The sequence below is a fragment of the Hippopotamus amphibius genome, chromosome 5 (assembly GCF_030028045.1).
Source record: "Hippopotamus amphibius kiboko isolate mHipAmp2 chromosome 5, mHipAmp2.hap2, whole genome shotgun sequence".
In the NCBI taxonomy this organism is placed as follows: Eukaryota; Metazoa; Chordata; class Mammalia; order Artiodactyla; family Hippopotamidae; genus Hippopotamus; species Hippopotamus amphibius.
This window is the reverse complement of record NC_080190.1, coordinates 130514895-130536342: the sequence shown is the minus strand read 5'-3', so window position 1 is coordinate 130536342 and position 21448 is coordinate 130514895. Positions and strand designations below refer to the sequence as shown.

Here is a 21448-nt window from a genome sequence, read left to right as displayed (position 1 = left end):
CTATAACAACATACCACAGGTGGGTGGCTTAAACAACAGACATTTATTTCTCGTGTTCTTTGAAGCTGGGAAGCCCGCAATCAAGGTGCAGGCAGATTCAGTTCCTGGTGAGGGCCCACAACCTGGCTTACAGACAGCCATTGTCTATGTCCTCACATGGTCTTTTCTTGTGCATGTGCATGGAGAAATCCCTCTCTCTCTCTCTCTAATAAGGGCACTAATCCCATTATGAGGGTCCCACCCTCATGACCTAATCTAAACCTAATTACCTCCCAAAGGCCCCATTTCCAAACACATTAAGTTTAGGCCTTCAACATATGAATTTGGGGGGGACACAAACATTCAGTCCTTAACATATCACAATCCAAAGTAGGGCAGGGTAAGTGCTATAGGAGCCTAGATAAGAGAGGAATCACTGATAATGGGCAGAGTTAGGAAGGCTTCAGATGACAAGTCAACTTGAGTCGAGCTTTATAAGAAAAAAATTAAGCTATGTGAACAGGAGTGGAAAAACAAATAATTTGTGTGTGGGGGTGGGGGTGGGGAAGACTATCTTAAAGAGCACAAGCAAAAGGCAAAAAGACACATAAAGCCAATCTGGTTGGCATGCAACATAAGTGTAAGGGTGATTGGGGAGGAAACTTTTCTGAATAGCCCCATGTTAAATAACCAGATGTTTTAGAAAGTTCAAGATGGCAGGGGCATGTGTCTAGGATGAATGGAAGAGAAAATATTCAGAGGCAGGGAAACAAATTAAGAGATTATTACAGTAGCCCAGTTGATGAACTGATAAGGTCTATGACTAAGATGCTTGCTACTGAAGCAGAAAGATAGCAGCAAACATTATGAACATACAATGGCCAAGGTTTAGAGACTTAGCAATGGGGAGGGATGACTGAAAGGATGATGGCACCATTGACAGAAAAGCAGGAAAAACTCAGGAGAAGACTTGGTTCAGGGATTGGGTGAGGAGAGAGGTTACTGTCATATGAGATGGAGCTATCCTACAGCATTTGAAGATGGAAATTCAGGAGACAGGGATCTTAAGATACAGTAAACGTTCTATCTGATTCATTTTGAATAACCCCCACCCTGTGCACAGTAACTGAAATACTACGATAAATGATTGTGACATAATTACACCATGACCAGGAGCTTGTTTGATGGAGGAAAGCAGTAGGTAAAGTACTGAACTTTGGAATGTGACAGTATTTGGTAGGAAGAAACAAAAAGAAAACAGAAGAGCAAACACAAAGTAGTCTAGAAATTTCACAAAATTATGCTAAGCTCCTCTTAGAAAAGATCCAAGTGGATAGAAATTCCCAGTGGAAATTCAAAGCTTGGAAGTATAGAAACTATAACTGGGCCCACAGGGAAAACATACCATTCACTGCCTTGTTGTTTAGGTTCCACAAGAATAACATAAGTAGAGGTCACTTTGGTAAAAGAAGAGTCCCTGCAGTTCTCAGGAACAAGCAAAAGGGGTGAATTTTTCTTAAGGATACTGTCCCTAAATAGCATCAGAAGAACAGCAAGCTCTCTGCCCCGCCTCCCTCCATGGATGCAAGGAGAATTTTACATTGCTCTTGCACAGCTTTATTTAGGACTGGAGGAAAGCCAACTGTCTATTGTTCAAGTTCACATTTTAGCTGATGATGGAAATTCACACATTCTGTACGAGGCCATCCTGAGGAGCAGTCCTCAGTGTGGGACTTTGGCAAAAATACTATATTCTAGGACAAACATGCTTTCCAGAGAGGCAAAGATTTTTCAAAACAAACAAACAAATCAGCCAGCCAGAAAATGGATCTTTGTTTTAAGTGTTTACCACGGGGAAGATATCTGCTGAAAAGTTTCAGAGTAGTGATAAGCATCATTTCCTTCATTAATTATTTTGTTAGATTAAAAGAGAAAACCCACCACACTGTCTTAGCATTTTTCTGTGATTGTTGGGGAAGGCCCACCTTACTCTCCATAAACTGATTTCTTTAAAAAATCAGAATCTTAAAAAGAAAAAGAAAAATCTCCAATATCAAAGTGTATAAAAAATCTTGAGTCCAACATGAAATGAGGAAGGGAAAAGTAGTAGCTCTGTGACATTTGACATGTATTTAACCTTACTTAGCTATGTAAAGTAAAGCTATTATTTCCAGGATTGGTAAAGATAAAACAAAATGTTGTACTAATGAGGAAAAATTTGGAGTTCATAGCTTTATGCCTGCTCACCTTTGCTTGAAAACCCTTTGCATGTAACCCCTTAGCAACTCCTGTGCCCTGTAATCACCTGTAACCTATGAAAACTGAGTAGCCAATCAATTAATCCAATCAATTAATGCCAACTGTAGCCAATCAATTAATGCCAACTGTAGCTATGTGTTTTAACCTATATAAGGAGAGAATTCACCTAGAACAGAGCCCAGAATTTTGGAGCTTTAACTCATCTGGTGCCACGGCTCAATAAACCTGAGTTCTCTAACCCTCCGAGTGTGGTGCTTGGTTTCTCGTGGGGTCAATTGCTGCAACAGTACATTGTTACCTCCAAAAGAAAATCATCCCTACCCATCCCATCTACATAGACAGCTAGCCACTCTATATAAATCACTCCAGTTCAAGTCTTTGTGAGCCTTTATTACTACCTAATATATGTTTACTGACTTACCTGTTTACTATCTGCTCTGCCTGAGCATATTACAATCTCTAAGAGACTTCTTGTTCACTTCTCCATTTCTAATATCACAACAGTGCCTGGCACATAGTAAGTGCTCAATTAAAACCTATTGAATAAATGAAAATAGGTTGCTCTTAAATATTCGTTCTCTTCTTTCTCCCCCATCCCAAATTCAAACATAGAAATCCCATGGCAATAGAAGTTTATATACATAGAAATAGATCTAGCCTTTCAAATAGGGATCCTTACATAAATGGGAGACAGAACGAGTATACGTGAATTATTGTTCTTGTAGCCAACATTGAATTTATCCTATTACATTTACATTGAGTATGGTTTTAGTTGCTAAGCCTATTCCCACATTTATATTAAATGAGATAATACATACACCCAGCATGATGTAGGGGCTTAATACATGTTAGTTTCCTTTCCACTGTATGTACTTCTACCTTTCATCATATATTTTATATTATAAATCAAAAGCTTATCAGAAAAACACTCAGAGGAATCCCACAAACTCAGATTCCCACAAAAACTAAGAAAAAGGAGCCAAAACATTACAGTTGACTTTAGGGTTGCTGCCTGATTTCTTTTTAGTTCCTGGAAAAGTCTATTGTCATAGCACTTCTAATGTGCTTTTAGTTCCTTCTAAGAAAAGCTCCATAGAATTCTGCCATAGATTTTTTTAAGTAAATCTTTGAGATGACAGCTCAAAGGGTATTGAATTCAAAATACTCTAATCTTTTTCCAAACTCTGCTTTGTATGTAGGGAAGAAAAAAAAAAAAAGAAAAAGTTAAACCTTAATAGACTCCCAATTCAATATATGAAATTTCACAGCACTTCATTCTGTGAGGTTATTCTTACTAAGAACCATTAGCTTTTTAAATATTATACTGGTTCTAATTTCATGTAACACACTGAACTATGAGTCAGTTCAAATAAGATTTAAAATAGAACTCCAATTTCTTTGCACGTACCTACTCTTAATTGCATAGAACAAGTTTATACTTCATTTGTCCAATTAAGACAAAAGGTAGACAGGATAATTAAAAATAAATCAAAACAATTAAATGTTACATTTGTAATTTCACTTTATGTTGTGTTTGGGGTTTTGTTTTGTTTTGTTTTTAAATCAGGTTTGGAGGAATAGTGAATTTAAAGGAATAATCTCAGTTTGAGAATGTTACACAGATTTCTCCAAAGAAGAGATTGGCTTTGTCTCAGAGAATGAGCCATGAGTAGTGAGATAAAAGGAAATCTGCTTCTCTTTTTGGCTTATTTTAGAAGTAGCTGGAATTGTTTCCTCATCTGTGAAAGGAATTGTTTAGACAATCACAAAATTCCCTAATCTCTCTATATACCGAGAGTGTACATATAAAGACTTCTCAATTAGCCTCAGTTGGAATTATAATATTGATCTGCAACAATTCTTCTAAGGGATTGTTACTTTGAATCATTTCAATATTGAGAAACATAGTTTGACACATTCAGGGCATTAAAAGTCACCACCAAAGAGTTAAGACTATTTCCTTTAAACAAAGTTAACTCTGCTTTTCTATTAAGGAATAATTAGAAACTGAGAGAGCTGAGAATTCACTTATTAATTAATCACTACCAATAAATTTATATGCTGGTTTGGGGCTTTACATTTCTACTTATTAAAATTATTTTCCCATTTTATTAAAACTCCATAATATTTTTAATGATGATTTTTTTTTCAGAAGAATGTAGTTTGATATTTATTTAGTATAAAAGGTTTGTGCACAGTGTAACAAATACAGTTTTTAGAAATCTGTTTTGAAAATGTGGTGGTGGTTTATTTGGGTTTCATACTCTTAAATACTTCATCCATCAGTTTTTTTACTTCTTTGTGTCTTGTAACTGCTCGGCTCATACAGTCTTAAAGTTTAGCTCCAGTCAGTCCACTTCCACCTGGTTTGTGAAGACAACATAGCTTGCCTTCCTCATCCATTACTACCGTTAAGGTTCCAGTTGCCAGATGTTCCTCCTCTTCAGTAGGGTCAACTATAAGCAGAGTGTCATCAAACACAGCAAAGGAAGTTGCAACTGGGTGAGTTCTAATATTCAAATAACTTTTTTTCTTTAAATTAACTTCTGCTAAAGCAGTTTCTTCATTTATAGTAATTTCAGGCAACTGTACATTTTTTAAAGCTGCTAACAAAGCAAAGGTACAAGCATCCAAAATGTTTCCATCATGGTTGAGGCAAATGAGATCACAGTATAGAACCCAAGCAAGCTTTCCTGGACAGATGCATAAGTCCTCTTTTTGAATTATCTGTGAGTTTTCAATGACATCTACAATGAACTGGCTGGCCACTTGGGCCTCTTCTCCAGGAGGTCCAGACCGAAATTTCCAGGAACACAGAGGTGATAGATCCACATTAGGAACAACATGTCCTTCATCAGGGGCATCTGTTGGTGGTGCTCCAAATTTCACTTTAATTCCACAAATTACTGTAGTATTTCCCAGCTTCACTAGAACAGAACCATCTGCAGTACCAATTGAACCTACGTTGACAGTTGTGGTTCTGAATTCACCAAGTTTTCTTCCATCAGGAGGACAGTTCTCTTTCAAAAATCTCCTGTAATACTCCAGAGGTTCCACAGTTTTGAACCCGGTCGCCATCTTCCGCCCGCGGGTCTGCATAATGATGATTTAAAGTCTTTATAGATTCTACTTTTTCCAACTCTTAGTATTTACTATTCTTTTTAAATCTTAAAAATGATAATGCAAAGAACATCTTTCTCACAAATTTTTATTTTGCATTTCCATGTGTTTCCACAGGAAGACATGCTTAAGGGGCAATTTCAAAGTCTTACATAAAAATCTATTTTCACTGCTTCTCTGTGGAATAAAAAGCATTAATAACATACTAAAAATGGAAAAATGATGACATGAATTACAAATAGATTTCTCTAGTATAAAAATTATTCAGATGTGGGCCCAATCACACTTAAGACATGGTTGTGACTCAGTCTTGCGCTTCACTTATATGCCCAGAGGATATAATCCAATCCCCTTGTCAGATCCATTCTCCTCTGGAGTGCTGGAGACGACAAAATAAATCCTGGTTCAAAAAGTAACATTTTTGAATGAATTGTGTTCTGAACAGAGTTGTTGAAAAAAAATGTACTGGAATTCTACAACTATGCAAAACTATTTTTTGATTTATATAAATATAAATCCACTAAATATTTGAATTAGTCTGGAAGCAAATAATACAGCTGCTCCAGTGTATTTTTTTATGTCATTAAATACATATGTCCTTGCTTCATAATTAATATTCAGAAAGAATCTGATGTTTATGCACAAAACAATTGCACAAAGTAATATATTTTGAGAAAGAACTTCTATAAAATTCCTAATTGTTAATAAACATATACTGGCAATCTATTTGAACAATGGTATCACAAGCAAGATACCCAAAAGATCCAATATTTTTCATTCAATAGATAAACCTTTCATGGTTTTGCTTGTTATCTCTGAAGACCGTTGTATGACCATCAACAACATCAGTAATCATTTCAAAAAATGAAGTGTCAGAACTCATATTTTGTTACCTTTCATCCTAAATCCTATGCATTTCTATTGAAATTGCAATTAACTTTTTCAGGCCAAAAGTTTTTCTGATAATAAAAGTAGTGAACCTACATTTAAACATTTGTAAATTATAGAAATGCATAAAGAAGAAAATAATGGGTCATCCATAATCACACAGCACAGAGATACCCTTGTAAACATTGTTCCACAGTTATTTCTTGTCTTTTTTTTTATAGGTTTCTTCTTTTACTATTCATATGTTAGAGTATCCTCTAATTTCTTTCCTATCTATTCTTCTTTTAATATTTGTGCTCATTCTGTATATATAATTTTGTGTGCTGCATTTTGCTTAACATTACTGATTATTAAAAGCATTTTATGTCATTAAAACACTCCTAATTTTTAATTACTACATAAATATTCTATTGTGCAACTGTACCATAATTTACTTCCTCTAATTCAGGATATTTAAGAAGATTTTATTTTTCACTGCATGTTGTAATAAACATTCTTGCTTTCAATTTTTTCTTTTACATTTCTTATTATTTCCTAGGTATAGATTCCTATAAATGGAATTAATGGTCACAATGTATAAATGTTTTAAGGCTTCTCAAACAGTTGTGGTATCTACTAATTTTCCTGATTAAATTTTAATGGAAATATTGATTGTAAAAAGTATATTAAAAATAAAAAATATTAAACATTAATAGATGTCATTTATTAGTTTATACATTAAGGAATCCCTAGATATCCAATTTATAGAAAATTTCAGATATTCATTGAGTTCTCACTCCAATAAAATGCCTCATGAGTGACAGTTTTCATTTTATCAAGAGATTCACATACCTATGTATGGTCCAGGTTGACATACATGTCCAATATGCAAGTCACTTGCTTAGAGACCCTTGAAAAACTAGAAAAAAATAAAAAACATTGAGCTTTCTCATCATTAAACTATTGTATTCTCATGAAAACACACTTACCATTTTGAAAAAGAGATATTGGACACACTCAATAATGAGTCAATTGTTTCAAGTTTTTGTTTCTTTTCACTTTCAGTTTCCCTGTGTTTCTCCTCAAGCATCAGTGACCTGAACAAGAAGAAGGGCAGAGAAAGAGTGCATATCTATGGCAAAATGGACAGCTAAGTCAAGCAGTGGTGTTTGGGAGTCTAAATCATCTAGATATTGATTCAAACCTTAATGGTATTTTACACAAATAGATGTGTCATTATCCATTCAGGAAAATTAAATGATGCTTATTCCTAAAATTTTATTCTCCAAAGAAATACCATTTTGACTTAAATATGGCACATCTTAGTTTTGCTCATCTCGTGAAAAAATTTAACATAAAATTTCACACTTTTTTCCTTTTATAATCCTCAGCATTGCATATAGCTTAAGGGAATGAGAGTCAAGTTCAACCACCTGGGTTCAAGTCTCAACTCTACCATTTACCAGCTAGGTGGCACAGGGCAGGTTATTTATTTGCTCTATGCCTCAGTTTTGTCATCTTTAAAACAAAGGTAATAATGGTGGCTATCTCTTAGGACTACTGTGAGAATTAAATGAGCTAATGCTTATAAGGCTTAAGCCCCTTCGTTTATCTGTCACATAGCACTCAGTGTCAGCAATCATTGTCCATGCCATAGGCATTATCAAGTGCAGGATCCTAGATACAAAGCACCTGTGACATATACAGAACCTCAATGTACAAAGACTAAAATATATAATAATATGGTGTGGCATGTACTAGGTGTCAAGTAAATGTTACAGGTAAAAGAAATTACAAGACTGCCATGGAGGAAGTAATTAATAAAGGACAGTGTTCTATGAGTGATCTCAGAGAAAAGTGGGACCTACCTTTGAAGAAGAGAGAAGACTTGGCTGAAAATTGGAAGGATGTTTTGGACAAAGGCTGTTTTGAGAGGCTGTTGACATATTCTTGGAACAATGAATAGCAAGTTGAGCTATTACCAAAATGGTTCATCTAGAAAGGAACTGGAAAGTAAAGGGCCTGAAATAGCAAACCATTCAGGAATTTGATTACCTATAAGCACCTGGGAACCACTGAAGATGCTGAAAAGGACAAGTAAGAGTAAAAGATAAAGGAGAGTAGTTCATCACTAATTTTCAAGATGATTGATATTGGAAAATATTAGAGACAAAAATAAAATTTTAAAAATCTCATCCTGAAACTATTGAAATGTTCCCTCTAAAAACAATTCTGGGATATTCATACTGATAGAGATCTGTTATTCATATTCTTCCTCTTGGTAGTTCTTATCTCTTTGTGAACTTTAACATAGAAATAATCTTGTCTTCTTCAGGTCAGTCAACTGAGTTTGGTTTTAAATTTTATTTTCTTTGTTGAGAGTAGAGTTTGAAAAAGCTTGCTAAACTTCTCTTTTAATATAGCCCTTATACAATCAATAGACAATAAGAATTTAAGGGATTTGATATAGCTTATTTAAGAATTCAGATATCTAACAATATCTTATTTGTAGTTCATTGACTATCAGCACAGATATAGTTGTATATTTAGCATACAACTATTTTCTAGACTCTTTTGTAATAGAGTCTAGAGTTGTAGGAGTGCTTCTGAGGCTTGTAAAAATAAGGTTTTTTGGTTTTGGGTTTTTTTTTTTTTTTTTTTTTTTTTGGAAAAACAGAGAGCTGACTGGTTAGCAGGTGACCCACAATGCTAAGATCTTGGCGGTTGATTATGAGTTTTCAGGTGACCTTGGGAAATTTGAAAAATGGCTCATGATATTAAAATACAACCAATTGAGAGCTACCTCTAGGAAAGATTACAGAACATTCATCTTTGCAAATCTTAAAGAGACAGTTAGCAATCAACTGTCCTTTTCTAACATAGAGGATTTGGTAGTATGATGTGAACTTTTATGACATCTCAAAATAAACACTGGCCAATGTTCCTAAATAGAAAAAAGAAATCAAGATAATTATGCCAAAAAATATTAATTATAATATATACAGTAATCTGTGCTTGTTTTTATAGAGTTTTTTAAATGGAATTTTCTTTTTGTTAGAACGTGAGTTTTTTCCCCTGGAAAGTCTATTTCCTTAAAAGTGTAGAGAAATTGGCATAAAGGACATAGAGACATGTGCCTATTTTTCAAGTTCAAAAGAAGCCTTGTAGGTGTAATTCATTCTGTAAATGAGTTGAAAGGCTATTTTTAAATCCTTCTGTTATCGTGATTGTGTGATATTATGAAACTTTGCTGTTGAATTACTATGTGACCCTGGAAAATCTCTCCAAACCACTGAACCTCAGTTTCCTAATCTATAAATGAAGGTAAAAACAGCAGGAGAGTGATGAAGGCACATTCCATTAAATGCTTGTGAGGCTTTTTGCAAAATATAAAATGTTGGTAATCACTTTCCTAACAAGAACTCACTTGCTATAAAATTATGTGGCTTGCCCAGTTCTTTAGAAACTGTTCAGGCCAAGTGGCATTCTCTTTCCTGAATGCATTGTGTGTTGAACAGCATCCTCCCTTCAACTGGCAGAGTCTGAAACCAAATGAATGTTCAATTACTGTGACACTTCTCTTCTAGGGTGAGCCCATATTGGCTAAGATAATAAGAGTTCCAATTAGGCTGAAATTCTCTGAGGATTCATGTTTTACTAATATGGAAGATTCTGTGAGGGGCTATGGGTACTAACCATTCACTAAGTCTGAAAGACTACTTTGTTGTCTTCATTTTCCACCTCCCTTTCTCCCCATCATACATTTTTAGTCATTTTCTGATGCCCCCAGACTCTAAAAATTAACACTAAGCCCCACAGTCTCCTCTTGATGAAAGCCCTGATAGTCCAACCTTGCTCTACATTTTCAGCCTGCCATTTGCTAACATATTACATGACCAGCTGAGCCACAGAGCTAGAATAAACAGAATGCACTTTAGCATACAGGGATATTTTGCAAGAGATATATTCTCAAGTCTTGGAAACTTAACTGTGTGTTACCATATTGTCTTCCTTATGCTCCTTCTGTTTCTTAATTTCACACATCACTCCATTCTTTGAAGTAATTTTCCCCCCAATGTGTTAAGAAACTGAGTCATGTCCTAAATTCTGTGGAAAAAAAATTGAGAGGGTGGGAGGAGGTTTAGATCTGCAAAGAGCAATCTTGTTTTCTTTCAATAACTTAATCAACCTGGTCATTTCACATATGAGTTAATGGGGGGGAAATGCTTTGAAAACTTCAGAGCCATACAAATATGTGTGATTCCAAGATTCCTTTTTAGCTGTGGGCTACAAATGGGTCACATATCAGTCCTTTTGTATGCACCAGGCTCGTTTTAGGTGAAGTGGAGTCTCTCAAGTTCTCCAGCTAAAGGCATTTCCACTTTAATAGGTTACTTTATGCTTTGAGTGGGAGATGACCCTTATGAACCTTGTTCAAACTCAGGATCTGGGTATGGTCCACTAATCAGCTGATCAGAAAATCAAAGGATATCTCCATGAATGTTAAAATACCTTCGTTTATTCTAAATCGGTGGCTTTGCTAGTCATGTGGCATGTTGGCCTTTCAGGCTAATATTCTTTCTCCACTGAAATAGCTTTTTTCAAATAATGGAGTCTTTCTGATCTCAGAAATAGAGGACTGAGCTATAACTAAAAACTGTTACTGAAGTTGGTAATTTTTTTCACCTTCATAATTCTGTGTTTCTCAGCTACATTCTGTGCTGTCCTGACATATGTTAATCAATGCATTTGTTACCACACAGTTTGACTACTGCATTTTTCTGGTGGCTGGCTTATCATATTCTATAATTATTTCAACTCCAATTAATTCTGAACTTCTTTGCAAGGTTATTTGCTTGCTTTAAGCAATAAGACAACATGACACCTCTTTGATTTCTAAGCATCTGGTCAACTGCAAATTGAATTCACTGCCCTCTTCTTTGCCTGAGCAGTCTATTTCACTGACCCTTCTCACTAGATCACTGGTATTAGTGGTCAGTGACCTGCTGATTAAGGGGAAAAAAAAACTAGTGAGAGAAATTCTCTCACCATGACAGTATTGAAGGCTACAGAAGCAACACTAAAAGTACACTAGCACTGATGAGGGGAACAGAGGGGAAAGAGGTATGGAGGTGTGTCCATCCACAAATATAAATAGAGAATCAGTCCATCTTGGTTTTGGACCCAGCCTAGGGCAAGAAGAGAAACCTGTAATGTCCCAAGTGCTCTAATGTCATTAGGTCCTTTCATAGCCACCATGAGGTAAGAATTAGCCCTCCATAACAGGCAGGCAAAGGGAGCCTCAGAGACAACTAATAAGTGGCAGTGACTAAACTGGAATTCAGACTTCTTGGATTTTCACCACTAACAGAAAGTGCTAGAAGCAGCAAACAAATCTTTTAGAAATTTATGTGTATGAAAGAGTGGGAATAGTGTACCCAGGAGATATAAACTGCAAGGAATGAGAATCAAGAAGAAACAAGTCCCAAAACCTAAAGCAAGGATGTTAATTGACAGGCAGAATAATACATGGAGATGGATGGAGATGGGCCTATGGTCTTCCGTAAGGAACCAGACAGTAAATATTTTCAGCTTTGCAGCTCATAGTCTCTGTCACAACTCAACTCTGCCCTTGTAGTGGAAAGGCAGCCACGGACAATATGTAAACAAAAGGGTATGGCTATGTTCTAAGAAAACTTTATTTAAAAAAAGAAGATGTGGCACTTGGGCCATAGTTTGCAGACTCCCTAGTCTAGACCAGTGTTTCCAAACACAGGCTGCTACCATCCCCTCTAGAGTTTCTTTGGAAATGAAGGGGAAGCTTTTTTTTTATTATCTCAGTCATAGGAACTCAGGCATTTAGTAGACCCTGGCCAGGGATGCTAAAGATCCTGAAAAGATCCTGGGGCAGTCTCACCTAAACCAGAATTTTCCCCACCCTAGTGACCATAGCATCCCCACTGAGAAGCACTGGATTAGGCAAAGGTGACAACATATGCTTTAAAAGTCAAAATCCTTATTCTCGTTCCAACTCATAGGTATCAGCAATAGATCATGGAAGAAGCAAGACATTCTGGAAAGAAGAGGGCCTTTGGAATGACAACAGTCTGCTCTGTATGCAGTTTTCCCACTTAGTAATTACAGCAAGTTCCCTAATGTCTCTGAAACTTGGCCCCTGTCAATAAAAGGAAGTAATCATAACTCCCTCATCAAGTTGCTATGAAGATTTAAAGAGAGTATACCTATGAAGTGACTGGCACAGGGTATGGATGGTGAAGGCCCACATTTGTCCAATAGAAATAGAATGTGAATCACAAGTATATTTTAAATTGTCTAGTAGCCACACTGAAAAAAAAGAAGAAAAAAAAAGACAGGTAAAAATAATTTTAATAACATCACGTATTTAACCCAGTATATCCAAAATACTATCATTTCAATGTGAAATTCAATATCAAAAATTATTAATGAGGTATTTTGCATTCTTTTTTCTTTTTAGTTTTTCGAAATCAAGTGTGTACTTTACAAGACAGTACATCTCAACTTGGACCAGCCATGTTTTACGTGCTCAGTGGCCGCAGTACTGGCTACTGCATTGGATAGATCAGGCGTAGAATGTGAGCTAAGATCTCCTTCCCGTCCCTTTAATTCCCACTGACTGCTTGTCAACGTAAAGGGTTCTTCTTGCTGCCTACCCTTTTTCCACACCTACAGACAAAGAATAACCCCTGCCTTCGCAGGATGGGGTTTCCCAGGGCTTTCCAGGTTTCAGTTAGGAAGCACTTCCAAGACTGCACTGCCCCAAATTAACTGAATGCGAAATTAAAATAACTGTACTTTCTGCTCATGAAAATCCCCTGATGTCCAAGAAACAAACACAGCCAGAAGGCCTGTATTTGGTGGGGCCTCTTTAGCAACCCCTACAATGGGCAATTTTCTGAATAGCAATGCAATAAATTCTGATTACCCAGGAGTATCTTGTAACTTTAATAATTCCAGCCCCAAATAAGGAAATACTTCTAAGAAGTCTAGCAGAGGGGCAGTCACAGAGTCACACAATTGGTTGAAAATGATTAAACAAGCCCTGTTGGTGGCCCATCGATGTTTATGATTAATGTAGGTTTAATCATCAGCATGCCATGAGAATTCAGCTCTTGTAATTTGCCTTTTTTCCCTACCAAAACAAATGAATTCCTTCCATGTTAGCGTTTTGAATCTTGCCAGTCAAAGAAATTTATGAAAAGTATATATATGCATAGAGGTGCCATATATATAAATGTCTATATGTCATAAACTTATCCCCATTCCCTCATGTGCCTGGATGCTTAATTTGGCACAGATAGTTTAAGACTAAAAAATGGCAATACAGAAGTTACCCCCTCTTTCTTCCTCTAATTATTTTGAGCTAAATTCACTGAGCATGAATATGAATACATTTCTAGTTTTTAGGATTATGGAGGTACCTAAATCTCACTGACACTTTTAATAAAGCACCTGCTCTCGTCCAAGCAGCTTCATTCCTCAGGTTCCGAGAAGCCAGCACCACTGGGAGAGAGGCAGGTCTTTGGAAACATCAACAGTTCAGGAAAAATGCTATTTTGTTTGATTCAGTTTTCCAACGGAGTAAAACCTCACCTTCCCGGAAGGCTTCCCTTGTTATCTTTTTGTTTGTTCGTTTGTTTTGATTAAAAGGCAGGATGAGGGAGAATAACATTTGCTTGGTTAAAATAACTTTGATCCCAAAACTTGCACCTCCAAATACAATGGTGACTCTACCACTTGATTGGGTCAGACTCTGTGACCCTCCCAAGGCCTCTCCCTGCAGCTCTCCCTGTCACATTCACTGGCACACGCAGAAGCATCGCATATACTCCAAGAACTAGTGGCTAGGAAATATAAGAAACAAACATTTTTCTAAACAATGTACTTTGGGACAGCTCCCGGAAATATTGATCTGGTAAAAGGCAAGAGGGACTAATGAATTTCAATCCATATGGTCTGCTAATGAGGGTCTTGCAGAAGCTGGAACACCTATTGATTAGCCTGTTTAGTATCTTAAACCCAGGGCCTCGATAGGGATGATGCCCACCCCATTACCCATCCAGGAGAAGAATGTCATTGTCTGCTTTGCACATGCCAGGAGGAAGTCTCTGCTGATTCCCTAGATAACGAAGGGGCAGCAAAGGGTTGTCTCCCTCCCTCTTTGGCAACAAGAAAGCTGCCCCTTCAGATGATAGGGTCCTTCCCACTTCCTGCAGGTAACTGTCAGTCAGGTGGGGTGTGAGGTATGATAATTCCATCTGTGCCATTCGGATTGTCAGGCTGCATTGTTCTGCTCAGTGTGCTGTGGATTGTGAAAAACAACCAGGACGGATGATTTTAAGTAATTGCTCTGACAGAGACTGATTACTACAGTAACAACAGTCAGTTACAGTTAAGAAGTAGCCTTGGCATATGGTCTGCATTTGATGTGGGAAGGAGAGTCGGGGAGAGGAAGGAAAAAGCTTTATAATTTTACGGATTGCTTTATGACTGAGTTTTCTTTTCCTTCACTTGATTTGGAAAATATCACCAACAGAAGCCTGGTAAAAAAATCTAAATATTGTTACAGATAAAGGAATTGAAAGGACATATTTAACTGTTATTAAGATAAATCATAAAATGATTAGGATTTGTAAGACCGATAATTATTCGTTGCCACAGCATTTATTGTTCTGCGTATTGGGGTTTGTTTTCAACTTTGTGAAATCTTGGCCGTTTGCTGATTGCATAAACCCCTGCATTCATTTTGAAAGATGAATCATTAACATAGGTGCCTTACCTCTCCAAACTAGTCTGATGTTTCGCTCATGAAAAATACCTTAACAAAACAAATTATTCAATTTATGTATCTTTTATTAAATAATATATGTCTAATATTTAATGTAATAAAATAGAGATTTATCTGTTTCTGCTTAATGAGAGAATATTTCACACACACATGAAAATACACATTTGCCTTAAACAAAATTGAAAAAAGAGACCTATTTAATTTTGTAGCTACACGTAGAGAAACAAAGCAATTAATAGGTTTCATTTTATCAGGGTTTTTAATTTTTATACCATTCTTACTTTTAATTTTTTTATAACACCCAAGAAGTGGCACATGAAATTGCATGCAGGGCAATGAACTAGAAAGCTTCTTCAAGAATAATTGAAATGATAGTGATTTCTAAAATAAATGGTAATATGCTCAATAAAATAATTCAACCCCAGATAAATAGGAAAGTCTTTGGAATAAAAATTAGGGTAATAATTTAACACTGTGAAAAGTAAGTATGATAAAGTACATCTGAAGGACATTAATTACTTACACGTGTGTGAGCTATTGTTGGGCACATAATGGCTGATCCATTTGCCAGCATAGTCTTACTGCTCCCAGTATTTTAACTCATTACTTTATAAGTCTCTGCTGTGATACCTTGAGGAAAAAAAGGTGCTTTTTCAAACCTACTCCTATTTAATATTAACTAGTGTTAAGCAAAATAATTTTCACCAATTATTACTTAAACAAAGGAAAGCGCTGGACTAACTAATATTTTCTAATATGTTTGGGACTAGCTAGTGTTCAAGAATTTCCAGTAGGGTTATGAATATCACCTCCATTTCCAAAGGGGAAAATGAGAAGGGCTGTGATTGGGCTACTTGTACAGTCAGGCATTAGAAGCTATTTCCATGGACTAAGAAGTCTGTGAGTCTAGGGAAGTTTAGAAAAATAGCCTTTTTTTTTCAGTGATTTGGGTCATGACATGCCTATGAAGAAATGCAAGTCACATTGCAAGTTGACCTTCCAGCTATTGCAAACCTTCCATACTAAATAATATTCTCTGCTGGGAAAACTGACAATTAATCAGGAACACTAAGGCAATTGGTTCTAAATAGCACAGTTACTTAGAATTTTTGGTTTCTAAAAATCACCCTTCTCAAATATTCTTTTCATCCTCCAAACACATCCACGCTTCAAAAAGCTGACTGCTTACACATTTAGTTGAATAAGCGAATTGGTCATAATTAATCCAAATTAAATGTCTTTCTTTATGACTCTTTGAAAATCTTTCAGACATAGGATAGCGCTGAGATTTTTTTAATCAAATTGGAAATACTCAATGAATTATGAACTAAACATATTCATACTAAGGATAACACTTTATGAACTTGCTGAATCTCAAACCAGGTATTTTGCCCTGAACATCAAAGTCAGTTGGGAGTCCAATTTCATGGTTTATTTTTTAAATGGCACAAAAAATGTTAACATTTTGAAAAGTATTTCTAATGTTTTCTCAGAAATCACTCACTATTTTCTTACACCTGAACAAATTGATGTGTGTTACTTTCTTAGTCCTTGTAGGAATTTAGATTTGAAATGGTTGGATTAAATAATGTCCAAGGTCTTTTTCTATAAATTTCCTTTATCTAAACTTTCCATTTTGGGATAAGGGCCAAAAAATAAATAATTTGAGGAAACTTGGAGCACCTTTGGTAACCTCTGAATTTTGGTTAATTGTATTTTAATCTCCTTCAAAGACCTTGAATATGCAGACAAGTTTGAAGAAAGTAAAGAATTTAAATCATTCTATATTTTTAAATTCTTTTAACTCAGTCTTTTCTTCTCCAATTATCTATTGCATTATAATCCACACCAAAACAAGCTGAAATGAAACATCCAAGAAGGCTTCACTCTCATGTCTGGCATTTCAGTGCTCCTTCTCATACCTTTTCTCTCACTCTTCTCCCCTCTCCCCTCACCCCTCTCCCCTCTCCTCTCGCCCCTCTCCCCTCTCCCCTTTCCTGTCTCCCCTACCTACTCTCTCCCTTTCCTCTCTCATTACATGTGATCTTTTCTCATTCAATAGTCTTACCCAAGTTTCTGTACAGCTTGGTGGCTGAATTCCCTGGAAAGAGGAAGTTGCCAGTCAATCAAAGCAAGTCTAAAGGTCATCCCTGATTCAAGAAGAGGAGAAACAGAATCTACCCCACTAGGAGGAGGGAGGAATGAATGGCAGCCATATTTAGAAATTATCTCCATCCCTTCTAAGAAATCATTTGTCCATTTGAGCATGAGGAGAAAATATTTCAGTCACACAAAATATCATTGGTTTTTCTAATTTCAATTGTTATCATCATGGAGAATGGTGTCTAAAAAAATATTTGCTTTGTATAGTAAACTTTTGGTCCATCTGTACAAATTTGTCTATATTTCTTTTTTTTTTAATTCTTCTCAACTTTATCTTTTTTAAATGTATAGAACAATAATCTCTGAAGGATGATTTCTAACAGTATTTCCCAGGTAAGCTAAAATCAAGGATATTGACTTTAATGTTCTGACAAATAAGTTTAATTCTGAATTTGGGGAAGGTTAGTCTATAGCTCTGGCAGCTGAAGGGCTAGGACTAACAGTCTTTTCCTTTGGCCTTTGCAAGATCAGCTTTCAAAGAAACTTTATCATGCTGTGAAATGCATTACTCTCTAAGACCCATTGTGTGGGCTGATAAGACCAGAGTCCATTTGTTTTATAAAAACATGTACAGCCTTACTCTGCTCTCATTATTTCTCAAAAATACAAGGTTTAAATATTATTATTCCATGTGTTGGGCCTTTCAGTAGAGTCTTAGAGCCTTTTATAAGGTTAGGTTCAAAATGATTTCTAAATATATTAATAAATAAATGATTTGTTTATAGGTTCTCCTTTGAAACAATTTTTGGTGCTTCCCCAAAAGAAGAAAGCCATATAACATCAGACAGGTTTGGGTTTAAAATCGTACTTTTACCATTTTTGGAATGGTATGGCCTTTACTCACTTTTAGAATGAAAATATGCTCACCTTCAGTTGTACAGAGGATTGAAAGATGATATGTGTAAAATTCTTAGCTCAGTTTTGGGACATATCATACAGTGGTATGGCTTTTGATATTAAACTCTTTCAAGTCAAGACTTTTGAATAAATGTCCTATTTTTAATTGGTTTGCTTCTCAAATATATGGCTGTAAAAATAATGATTGTTTCAACTTCCTTAAGCATCAATGAGATAGGAGCTTTGATTAATCATTTTTTTCATTAGAACAGATGTATTTACCATCACTAGGCTTCCAAAATGCTTCTTGAAAAGGGGGTGTTATAATTAAATATATTGAAGAAAAAAATATTATAATTAAGAGAATTACTCTTAATTCTCTCACTGAGAATCATAATATAAACTAAAATATTTTGTGTAAAATTAAAGAATATTCTTAAATTATTTAATTTAGCATTTCACAAACTTTAGTAAAATTTAAATGCATAATAGTGACATTGAATCATAAGATTGAAAAATAATCAACTATATAATCTACACATTTTGAGGTCTATTTTTTGTTTTTCCCCACAGAAGTGGCAGTAGCATTTCCATTTGGGGGCACCCAATAAACTTAACGTTACACTAAATAACCAATTGGTTCATGACAATTCAGGGTCATTATTAAGAACATCAGTTCCTATATTTATTCTTCTAATAAATTCGGATATATTGTGTAAGGTTGTATGCCTTAAACTAAAAGGTCCCAGATTACTAAGCTTTAATAGTTGATATCTATATATATCTGAGAAAAGATAGATATAAATATTGAAATATATATGTACGTATATATTTTAATCTCTGTGATAAGCCCAGCCTTCTTGGTATGTCTGCTTTACAGTCTCCCTCCTCAACTGCTTCCTGGTATTACCGAAATTCAAGAAAAGAGATAAGATTTCCAGAAGAATCAAATGATCATTCTTGTCAAACCAATAACCTCAATTTTATACTCAAAATGAATTCTATAATCTCTGCCCAGAGTGTGGTTTCCTAGCCCATAGAACAAAATGTTAATGTTTTATGACCATTGTTTTCTTTAATTTTGTATTCTGCTTCCCACCATTTATTCATTAAGTGGCTTCAAAGGGCAAATGCTTTATATTCTGACATATATCACAATATCCATTAATAGTAGTGGCACTGTAGAACTGGATGGATAAATGGGTAGATTAGTAGCTGAGTAGAGGTAGATTAATGGAAAGAAGAAAGGGAGAGACAAAGAAAGAAAGGAAAAGAAGAAAAGGAGGGAGGATAAAGAGAAAAGAGGAAGGACAAGTGTAGAGGTTCATAACTGTTCTGAAGAAATCATCAGAAGTCTCACAAAATCAGCTAAATGTCCTTTTAAGAACCAAATAACAAATCCTGTGATGCAAGCTGATAAGCAAAAAGACAACACCTAGAAAGTACGTACAAATAAGTTTGTTTGCTTCTGTCATTAGAAATGAACTCTTCCCTAGTAGGAACAGTGTCTTAACATAGTGCCTGGCACAAAGGTAGGGACTCTTTTTATGTTTAAATGGACAATTTAATTAAGCATATATAATAAAATATATAGTTTCATCTGGAAGTTTTGTCAAGCAATCCAAAAAAAAAAAAAGGAAATATTTTGAACAAACGTTACATATTTCCCATGTTTAATTATCCATTGAAGCTCTGCTATCTTGATTTTCCCTGTCCATGCTTTTTTGGATGAATCAATGCCATAACGGGGAGAGTCCTTTAAAGTGAGCCTCAAACATTGCAACGTTTTGCTCCCTAGAGCAAACAAACTTTTCTTTCAGTATGACAGAAGACATCAGTTTTAAGGAAATATTTGGGTGAAACCTTTCATCCAAGGAATCAATTTAGCTATGTAGAAATAGCTACACGCAAATGCATGCATCGATTTATTCTTTTTAGAGACGTTTGTCTAACACAGGTTAAGTCAGAATAAGTCAATGAGGGAGCATATAAATTTGAATGACAAACAGAATACATGTCTCATTTTGCTTTTTCCATAAGAATAACATTTTTTTATAAAAAAAAAAAACCCCGCACACTCCACTTTTACAAAAAGAAGGCTGTAGCTACCTCACAAACTTCACGCATTAATTTTGCAATATTTTATGTGAGCTAAAGCAAGATGAAAATTAAATATTAAGAGTTCAAGAGCATGAAAAGGAATGTAATGGGAAGACATCGTTTTTTTCCTTCTTGGATTTCCTAGAAAATATTTAATTTTCCAGAGATAGAAGCATTGTCTCCTTAAAAGAACAGGATTCTTTATAATACTTTTAAAATACTATAATTTGGCTAAAATAGAGAAGCAAAGGGGAAAAGATTGAAAACTTCTCCATGATGCAAAAGGGAGAAAGAGGAACAGAAAAACCACACACAGCATACTAGTTACAAGTCCTCTTAACTGATTTATTTTACCTTTTTTGTTGTTTTGTTTTGTTCAAGTAACCTATTTTAAAACGTATCCATGCATGGATCACCCCTATTATTAATAGTAAATGTACATTTCAACCTGTCAAGTTTTTCTAGCCCCACTTTTGCAAGGTTTTTTTTTTTTTTTTAAGGAAAAAAAATTTAAAAAGCAAAGGCATTTCCTAGGGCACATGCTGCCAGACACCCAGCATTTATCTTATCTCAGTTGATGACTTTCCTTTTATCCTGAAATGATTTGACAATGACTCTATGATTTCCTGTACAAATTACCCTTTGAAAGTAGCAGTGGCGCTTGGCAGCGATCTTCACTTAATTACTGAGTGGATTATTAGCATAAGACTCCCTCCCCCCCCCCATTTCTTTATATCTTCTCGATTGCGTTGACAGTTCCCTTTCATTGCCTGCTTTAACTCACTGAATACTAAACATTATGCAGATTGCAGCTGAGAAATACCCAGGCTACTCCAAACCCCTAGTCTGCACCAAAACCTTTTTGATGGAGAGTAATTTACAGGTCAGAAATCAATAGTGTGTCTGGGAAGTGCATTTGTGGGTGTTCTTAATTTAGATTGGGGTGGGCAGCGCGGAGCACTTATGTTCAAAAGTGAATATTCTTCAGCGATCTTTCTGAAAAACAATTAGTTTTGTTCCTTCCTTTAATATCCTCCGTCTTTAAATAGGCTGAGATCTTGAGATCCTATTTCTCTTATACCCAGTACTCCTCCTAACTTGGTGGGAGGCGGGTTAAAAAGTCCCTGCTTTGAGAAATGATAAATTTCACTTCTTATCTGTCTCTGAAGTCAGGGGGCTGATAAGCTGACCTCCTCGGCATGTGTAAAGTGTTATTTATTGTTTGCCAGGGCAAGACAAATGCAAATGATAAATTGCAAAGATGTCTTCGGCGCTCTCAGAAGGAACCTTCTCTTC

The 21448-nt window shown here is 35.6% G+C and overlaps 1 protein-coding gene across 1 annotated transcript; it reads right to left on the bottom strand.

The window, feature by feature from the left end:
• Nucleotides 1–4412: 4412 nt before the first annotated feature.
• On the bottom strand, nucleotides 4413–5322 carry LOC130854068 (exosome complex component RRP43-like). Its single transcript, XM_057736677.1, has one exon. The coding sequence runs from the start codon at nucleotides 5314–5316 to the stop codon at nucleotides 4570–4572; it is 747 nt and encodes a 248-aa protein (XP_057592660.1). The 5' UTR covers nucleotides 5317–5322; the 3' UTR covers nucleotides 4413–4569.
• Between the last annotated feature and the right edge of the window lie 16126 nt (nucleotides 5323–21448).